General features: G+C 36.1%; 1 protein-coding gene across 1 annotated transcript; it reads left to right on the plus strand.

Moving 5' to 3' along the window:
- The first annotated feature begins 430 nt into the window (after positions 1-430).
- LOC132656580 (rho GTPase-activating protein 20-like) lies at positions 431-4616 on the plus strand. The gene is made up of 3 exons (XM_060391713.1): positions 431-593; positions 3463-3613; positions 4458-4616. Exons 1-3 carry the CDS (start codon positions 453-455, stop codon positions 4517-4519), a joined length of 354 nt encoding a protein of 117 aa, XP_060247696.1. The 5' UTR covers positions 431-452; the 3' UTR covers positions 4520-4616.
- Positions 4617-9683: the final 5067 nt, after the last annotated feature.

The raw sequence follows: 9683 nt of genomic DNA on the forward strand, positions 1-9683 counted from the left end.
ATTGTAAATTAAATGTGTCCTCATGGTGCTTATACAGATATCACAGTGCTTAATAACTCTGGATATTTCCATTGTCAGAACCCACATGATGGCTTGCAACAACCCAGGTTCCATTTCCAGGGTTTCTGACACCATCCTCGGGGCTCATGGGCAATAGTCAAACAGGTGGTGCACAGATATTATTACCTATTTTTTTTTTATTTCCTATGATTCTTTACAGAGACTTGTTTGGAAGAAACTATTCTAGACAATATTTTAGCCTCTTTTTAATTTTTGATTTTTGATTATCATATGATCTGGTCTATGAAACATTTACCCTGCATTTTCACTGAATTTAGAGATTGATAAGTAACTTTCCCTGTAAAGTCAAACAAGCATAAAATCCTTATTTTTCTATATTTAGACTTTTATTGAAGATGCCACGACCAAATCTGATTCTTTTGAGGCACTTCATGCATTTGTTACACGAGATTAAAAGTCATTCTTCCATTTGGTTTGTGAACGCTCATATTTTATCATTTCGCATTGCTGATAGTCTTCTATGGAAGGATACTGCTGACTACTCAATATCAGAAACAGATTTCTCAAAAAGGGTAAGTGGATCTCTTGGTTTCTGCCTTTGTGAACAAAGTCCTTCTTGTGATCTAGGAGTTGGAAAAGTCATTGCTGTTAAAGAACACCCTAGGATTGCATTCTTTTGGAGTTGAAGAGGTATTGATCTATTTCGGGGAGGTTGGGAAGGGACCTTGTTAAAGTGGTTACAAGTTGTGAATCATCCTTATTTAACTGGCTTTGAAAACCAAATCAACTTGAAGCACAGACACTGAGGATGATAGAAAGAGATGAGGAGGCTCATCACACTAAAACTGAGGACTGTGGACCATCATGGATAAACACTGATGAATAGAATTGGACATAAATTTCCAAAGTAGTTTTCTCATCCCTGGGAGTAGCACTTGTCCCCAGCTTCACTGCACTTAGTCCCCCTTTGTGTTTGAATAGAGCACAGAAGAAACAATGCAGCTGATATGTTAGGCAGCTTTTCATTTCTACAACAACAGACCTGTAGAACTACACTTATAAAAAGGAAACATTTATTTTAGTAAAATACCCTGTGTGCTAACCTTCTGCTTTCATGTGATTTTGCATGTATCAACTTTTCTTAGTGCCCTGAATGCCCAAAGAAACCTTTGAAATCCATGGAATTAGAATTACATAATACTCTAAACAACCGTGAGGTGCTGAGAACCCAACCTGATGCTCTCAAATAGCAAATAGTGCACTTAATAGTGAGCCATAATTCTGGAACCAAAATATTTATTTTAATTTATGTAAAGCAGGAATGAAATGTTTTTTTTTTCTTTTTTATGTGGTCTGCATGGAAGTTGTGCACTGCTTGCATTGTGGTGCCCTTGGAAACAAGAGGATGGCATTGGCTCTCATAAAACTGAATTACAGATACTTGTGAAATTACAGATGCTGAGTCTTTTGAGATAGCTGCCAATGAACATAACTTCTGACACATCACTTCACATAATAGTTTACCTTAAGCTTGTTTCATCAAAGAATTTACTTTAAATTACTTTACTGATTGTCTCAAATTTTTATTGATAAGGTTATTTTTTATTACAAGCCTGAGAGGAATATTTCATGTGGTGGGAGAAAATTCCTGAGAAGAAAATATATGCTCACCTGTTAAGAAGAAAGCTGACTGAGAGAAAGGCAGAGAGAAAGATAGGACTCCTGCATTCGCTCTAATGCCAGAACTGCATACCATTTGCCTCACAGTGGGGCTTCCTTCTTAAAGCATAATTCCCAGGAAAAAAGCCTTATAGATTTAATGATTAGCGCATATGTCTCCTGAGCAGAGCAGTCACTAAGAAGTTGGATATGATAGATTTGAAAACAGAAAGGGTACAAAGTTCAGTAGGATTAAGACTAAATTTTAAAACTGAATAAAATTTCAAAGTGTAATGCCCTAATGTGCAGATGCAGACTGATAAGATCCTTTTCGTGTTTTGTGTCAAAATGAGAGACAAAATGTTTTAAGAAAGTATGGGTGTGCCTTCTTGTTAAGAAGGTGCAGGAGAGCTGGCCCTGGTGGCATGGTTTGCAAGGAGAGTTGGCAAGCTATGTTACTAACGAGATCCAAGACTTTGAGCTGGCCCAGTCCAACATCTCCATCTATGAACTTTTGGAACATGTGAAGAGGCTGGTCCTGAACACCCAAAGGTGCTGGAAATCCATGGTCAGGGGCAACAGGAGAATATCCGGAATATCTGAGAGAGTCTCTGAGAGGATCTATTATTGATGTTGTAGCACAAAACCATAGGCCCTGACCCAGAGCATTGCCTCATTTTAGTGAATATTTGCAAATTGAGCTGTTTGAGCAAAAGGATATTAGTTTGACACACAGTGGCACAACACAGCTTACATGGAATAATTTAGTGATTTATATACAGATACATATAATTTTTTATTATTTCTTTTTGTGGGATTTAAAGGGTGGAGAGCAGTAATGGAAGCAATGGGAAATTTGCGGGTTTGGGGTACATGATGGAAAATTCACAAAGAATCAATAAAGTCATTTGTTTACCAAGAAAGAAAAGAAATAAGAAGAAAGCAAGGGGTATATTTAACTAGTACCTTTCAGGAATCAGCTGCACAGGACAGAAATCATGGTACAGTGGAGTAGTACAGCACAGAGAATAACTTTCGCATCCAGGACTCTACTTGGCTCTATTCATCTATCAAGCTACTGGCAACCTAAAATCCAAGTTTTATTAAAATTCATGTTCAGTACAAAAAGAACAATGAGATATATTTTTCACTCTTAACTATTATTAATGATTCTCTTTTCTAAACAGTTCTATTCAAATATATTCCTGTATGTGGTCATATATGAAAGCCAAGAAGGATCACTATTCTGAACTATTTGTGTAGGAAATAAGAAAATCATCTAAGTATGATATTCCTGAAAATTATTTCTTTGCTACCCTGTTTAAGACTGGTCAAATTTTTTGGTTGTGAGCCCAGACTTTAACTGCTGAGCTTGGAGGGGGTTCTCCCCTGTCAGGGAACTAGGGAAGGGGCACAGAAGGAGAAGAGGGAGGGTGTGTAGTTCTAAGAGGAGACCAGGGAGTGGGCTGCAGTAGGGAAAAAATTGAATAAATAGTAATAAATGAATAAATTTTCAAAAGACTGGTCAAATATAAAATTAGGTGCACCATGGGAAGAAACACAATAGTTAAACAGAAACAGTCATTGCTGTGAGGATACTAAAAATTTCGTTATTTTACTGAGAAAATATTAAATAGGAGCCCATACTATTCTTACTCATTTCATGGGTTCATAGCTGCGTATAGTAACTACTATTTTTTTTTTGTCATTTCAAGAATCTAATATCAAATTTGTAAGCAATGTGAAATGAAAGGATCTTGTTTCTACACTGTTGATTTACAGGTTTCCCTTATAAAACTTCTAATTGATTATTTCCCCAAGATTTTTAAAGAGGATACTAGTAAATTGTATAAAGATGTCCAAAGGAGTGTGGAGGACATCAAGAACTCCTCTGGTGATAAGTCTCCTGATAAGGCTGATGCGGATAACCAAAGTGAGTATGACTTTCCTAATGATAATACTGAAGAATTAAAGCTTACATCTGTTCCTTCTAAGGAGGACATTCCTACAGGTAACAGGAAGCTTTAAAGAAGTAATCAGATGAATGGAAAGACAACATCCTCTCTTGATTTCACAAAACTGTAAATAGCATCACAGCAGTATTGTCACACATCATGATATTAGAGCATGAGAAGTCTCTTTAAACAACAGTGTAATTTTAAAATATAAATATAAGCATACATACATACATATACTGTTAAGCACATTTATCCACATGCATGTTTATACTCACATATATGCATGCATATATGTATGACAGATACCGTCCTAATTTAGCCCCTGAAAGGATCCCAGAATATTCCTGCTGTGTTTCTCACCTTTCCTTCTCCTGGTCCCTGAGTCAGTGTAGGATATCTTGAATACTGAAATTATTACTTTTGGAAAGAGCACTAGAGACAATGATTTGATTCAAAAGCCCCTCAAACATTATGGGAGATAAAGCCTTGTGCCACTGTCACCAAACTGTGCAATCGTCTTGCAAAACCACTAACGTTATTTTGATTTCTTATGAGAGATAAATCTTATCAAATGCTCAGCATTATGTAACTATTGGATTCACAGGATCCACTACAACAAATATGTGAAGAATGATAAATAGGCTAAAACATACCTGAATCATCAATTAGCACCTCGCAAAATCAGATATGTTGTAAACACAAGAAATTTTCTGTGTGGAGTTGTGTAAATAGACTGAAAGACTCATTTCATCTGAATCGAGGGGAATCTGTCTTCTGAGAATGTTTTGAATCATGATATTTGTTTGTTTTATTTGACAGTGGATATTGGAACAACTTTCTTCTCCAGTACAATTGATCATCCTGTGGAGGATGATAACTGAAGAAACTTTTGGATTGTCCAAGCAACCTTACTTCCCTTCAGTTTCTTACCAAACTAAATACTTGGAATCCCCACAATTTCATTTGTCTACATCCTTCCCTTCCTCTTATCCCTCATTGTAATACATTCGTAATGTTCTCTATTTCACTTTATTATTGTTTACAATGTTTCACTTCCATTTCATTTATGCTGTGTATTCAGTACTTTTATTGTGGTAATAAATGTTAGATTTGGAAAATGCCATTTGGCAGTCTTCTCCTCCATCTCAGTTACTCAGGAAGTGGCGTTCATGTGATAGATCCACAAGAAACAATTTATTATTATTCCAAACTCCAATCAGAATGGCATAGTAAGTTCTGCTTAATAAATGAAGACAGGGGATTTCTCTGACCGAATTCTTTCAGACTCTAGCCACCAAAGTGTCCCAAAGTCAAAGAATCAACTACCAGTTTTCCACAAAACCTGACTCATTCTGGGCATTAGAGCAACATTTTTGTTTTTAAGTTATTTTCATCTTGGTTTGAAAAGTTGCTTTATAATACTATTTGCGTTAGAAATACATTTGGCTCAGTGTTTGTGGGCTCATGCCATTGCTATAGGGCAGGTCTGATGTCAGGATGTCACAGCAAGTGAAGTGGCTGACTTAGTTAAAAAGCAGAAGAAAATGACGGCTCATACTCACTGAGCTTTTTCCTGTTTATGCATTCCAGAAATCATGCTTGTAATTTCACAGTCCAATAATAGTTGTTATAGTTTTCTCACTGTGATAACTTAATCTAGATAATTGCTCAGAAGCATGGAAAGAAGGTAATGTAATTGAAATAATCCTGCAGAGTTGTGCTTAGAGTCCTGTATCATAGATGGCTCCAGATAAAATACCATTAACAATCAAAATTAAGCATCACACATCATGAAGTTGGAAGTAGATTCCAATTGTAAGAAAGTGCACAATGGCCTGAAAAGGTGGTTCAATATTTAAAGCAACTGAGATACAAACTTTGTAACTGACATGAGTCCTGATCATCAAGACTGTAATTAATATAAAAACTAAAAAATTGGTGGCTACCGCTGGAATACAAAGTGAATAAACCTGAATTAATATAAAAAATAAAAATTTGTTTTTAAAAAAAATAAAAATTTAATTTAAAATAAAGCTTCAGAAAAAAAGAGTGTGCATGACATATTGTATCTTAATTATTATATGTGAATAGCAGCAATAAATATTGGAAATTGGGATGTCCTACACATACCTATAAGATATTTTATTCTCTGTGTTCTCACATGTATTTGTTGAAGTACTGGAGATCATGACCCCAACCACAAACCCCTCAGTTCAAATTTGAAATAAGAGGTGTCCTACACATACCATAGAAGATTTTTTCATTGTCTGTGTTCTCACGTGTGCCTCTTGAAATACTGGAGATCATGAACCCCTTAACAAAGATAGACATTTATAAGAGGTTATTCCAAGGGAACACTGTATACATGCACACCAGTTAGAAATAGAAGGCATGATCATGGTTGTAGTGATGCAGTGAAAACAGAACAGAAATTAGAATTCTGAGTGTTTCATTTATGTAATTTCTTCGTTCAGTTGGTTCATTGCAAATGTAAATGAGAAAGGATAAAACACATGGTTTGAGATTAATATACTTTACATAAACCAAAGTGAATGTTTAGTTTACAGCATGAGACAAGTCAATAAATTCTACCAAGGTGACAAATGAGGATAGAAGACTTTTAGAACAGGAGTCCTTCAAGAAGTAAAAAGTTAAATTACAGTGATACTCAGAAATCATAAAATTGCAATCAGTTTCCCTTCAGAAAAACAAGACAAAGGGCATAGGCACCATGGTTAGGTTATACCATAAACATGAAGGAGACCTGCATAGCACAGTCATATAGTATTTAGCCCATGAAGAGATAGCAGTAGTTGCTAGTTAGGAGTTAAAATCACATTCTCCCCAAGGACATACTTCTGCGAGCTTTTATTCAACAAGAGGCTGTCTGGATGTGACAGTGGTATCATAGAACCCTTCCTTCAAAACACCTGGAGCTTCTTCCAGTGGATAATTTTGACCTGTGTATTCCTCGATATTTTGGTAAAAACAAAACAAAAAAGGAGCAAATTGCAAAATACTTAAGAATCACTTTGGGAGAAAAAATATTCTCAAAAACAAAAACAGCAGGAAAATTATAATATAAAAATCACATAAATATAATTTAACTCTCTGAAATATATGAAATATCTAAAAATAATTCAGAATCATAAAGTTACACATTGCTAAATAAGCATAAATAATTTGCAACAATTTAAAATTCAATGCGATTTCATACAGGAATTAAGTATTTTCATTAGAAACATGAACTCAATTTAAAGTAGATCATTTTTACTAATTAGTTAAAAAAAGAAAATAAAAGTTTTTATTTTTTGTTTTTTATATTAATTACAGTTTGTTTATTTACTTGTATCCCAACTGTAGCCGCCTCCCTCATGACCTCCCTATTCTACCTTCTCTCCCTCATCTCCTCTCTGCCCTTCTCTAAGTCAACTGATAGGAGGTCCTTCTTCCTTTCCTCTGACCCTAGCTTATCAGGTCTCATCAGGACTGGCTGCAATGGCCTCCTCTGTGGCCTAGCAAGGCTGCTCCTCCCTCAAGGGAGGGGGTCCAAGGGAAAGCCACTGAGTTCATATCAGAGTCAGTCCCTGTTCACCTTACTGGGGTACCCCACTTGGATACTAAGCTGCCATGGGCTATGTCTGAGCAGGGATTCTAGGTTAGATCCATGCATGGTCCCTGGTTAGAGAATCCTTTTCAGAAAAGACTCCTGTGCCCAGATATATTTGGTCCTTGTGGAGCTCCTGTTCTCTCCAGGTCTTACTAACTACCTTCTTTCATAAGATTCCCTGCACTCTGCCCAAGGTTTGGGTATGACTCTCAGCATCTGCTTTGATACTTGTAATAGCCAGAACCTGGAAACAACCCAGATGTCCCTAAATGGATACAAAAATTGTGGTACATATACACAATGGAATACTACTCAGCCATTAAAAACAAGGAAATCATGAAAGCTGCAGGCAAATAGTGGGATCTAGAAAAGATCATCCTGAGTGAGGTATCCTAGAAGCAGAAAGAGACACACGGTATGTACTCACTTATACTTGGATACTAGACCTAAAAGATAGGATAAACATACTAAAACCTGTACACCTAAAGAAGCTAAACAAGAAGCAGGATCCGGGGTAAGATGATCAAGCCTCACTTAGAAAGACAAATGGGATAGACTTTGGAAGTAGGAGAAAACAAGAAACAGGCAGGAGCCTACCATACAGGGCCTCTAAAAGACTCTACCAGGCAGAGAAAATAAATTTCTGACAGGAGAATGATTATATAGATATTTCTAATTTATGTAAAACACATATGCAAGTTTAAAAATTGCATTAAATAAAATATGTTCAAGGAATCAGGGTAAATTTAGAGAGACAGAATACAAAGTAGACTATACGTATAATTGTTATTGTATAAAAAGAAACATAAGGAATAGATAAAAATAAATGAGTACCGTCAAATAAAATTGTTAAAAAGCAATACATTATTCTAACATCTAGAGATTAAAGACTAGAAGAAAAATCTAGTCTAAGAATAAAAAGAAAACAGAGAAATCCATTTGTCACTTGGATTGTTGATGAACATTTTTTTTTTTAATTGTAAAAAGACACAAAGACATTGAGACTTAGAGAAGGTTCTGATAAGATAATTTAAACAGATACAAATTGCACTGGTAGATTATGGTTTGTCCTCTTCTAACTCACTTTGAAGAGTGAAATCGTGACAACTTGTAAGCAACACTTAAACAAGTATTTGTGTTCTTAGGAGAAACTCACTATCTTCTCTTGAGAATGAGTGACTGCATTCATGAGGTTGCAGTGCTTACCCTGTGAGATGGTTTATATTGTCTGCCCACTTGACATGATCTAGAATCACCAAAAGATAAACCTGGTCAGATGCCTGTGGGATAAGCCCTGATTAGATCAACTGAGGTGGAAAAACTTCTAAAATAGTGTAGCGCTGTAGCGATGGTTGGCTCCATTATATGGGTGAGGTTCTAGATATATTAAAAGTCAAAAACAAGCTGAGCATGCTTTTCACACAACCTTCTCTTGGCCATGATGCATTAGCTCCCTTCAAACTGTCAATCAGAATTAACTGTCCTCACATGAAGTTTCTCTTGTCAGTTATTTTTTCACATCAGTGAAACAAGGAACTAATAGCGTATCCAAGGACATTGTTATAAAGCAAGTCATACAAACAAATTTTCAATTTCTATTTGTCCATTTTCCCTTCTCCTCCTCAGCCATCTTGTTCCTGTTGGCAAGCTGTATGATAAGCTCCAAGACAGGGACTCTATTACTGTACCAACAGTAGATTTCCTTCAGTAAACATGTATACGAATATAAAAAACATGAATACAGAAACTATGTAGTATTAATCATACTAAAAAGTATTTTATTGAGGTTGAGTATGTAACTCAGTGTTGCAAGGTTGACCATGATTCTAATCCATACAACTAGATGAATAAATCTTGAGCTTTAAAAGCTTAATTATTTACTAAATTGTTTGGTAACCATGACAAAGAACCTGACATATGCAAATTTCCTTTCTACACATTCATTCTTAGGATTGATTAGCCCATTATTATAAAAGTATTTTCATTATTTAGTTACAAGAATAGGAGGAAAGAATACATGTAGAGCAGTAGGAAATTAGCTTAAAATATTTTAATAAACACAGTAAAATTAATATTGGCAAAGATTTTAATGAGAATTATTAAAATATACATAATGCGCATCTAAGATGGCAACGCCTGGAGGACACTGTTCCTGACCACCAGCACAGCAGGGACAGAGAGTGACCAACACACAGAACTCTTGGCCCTAAAACACCAATGATTGTGCATCCCAGGTGAGAGGAAAGCCCATGTTGTGGGAATCAGTTGGGTTCAGGTCACCCAGCTAAACTCCTGGAAGTGCAGTTAGTCCCAGCTGGCACTTGGTTGCCAGCCCAGAGCCACACACCTGCATGCTCTGATCACCACCCTAGACTGAATGTGGGCCCCACAACACCTGAGACCGGGATTTCCAGTCTGGAGAAAACCCCACGGTG

This window comes from Meriones unguiculatus, chromosome 9, assembly GCF_030254825.1.
Source record: "Meriones unguiculatus strain TT.TT164.6M chromosome 9, Bangor_MerUng_6.1, whole genome shotgun sequence".
Taxonomy (NCBI): Eukaryota; Metazoa; Chordata; class Mammalia; order Rodentia; family Muridae; genus Meriones; species Meriones unguiculatus.

Bases quoted from the DNA above. Each gene is read 5' to 3' on its own strand.
- LOC132656580 (XM_060391713.1), top strand. From the start codon at position 453: ATGCATTTGTTACACGAGATTAAAAGTCATTCTTCCATTTGGTTTGTG. The intron at 594-3,462 runs GTAAGTGGATCT...GTTGATTTACAG, and splicing joins AAACAGATTTCTCAAAAAGG to GTTTCCCTTATAAAACTTCT. The intron at 3,614-4,457 runs GTGAGTATGACT...TTTATTTGACAG, and splicing joins GGCTGATGCGGATAACCAAA to TGGATATTGGAACAACTTTC.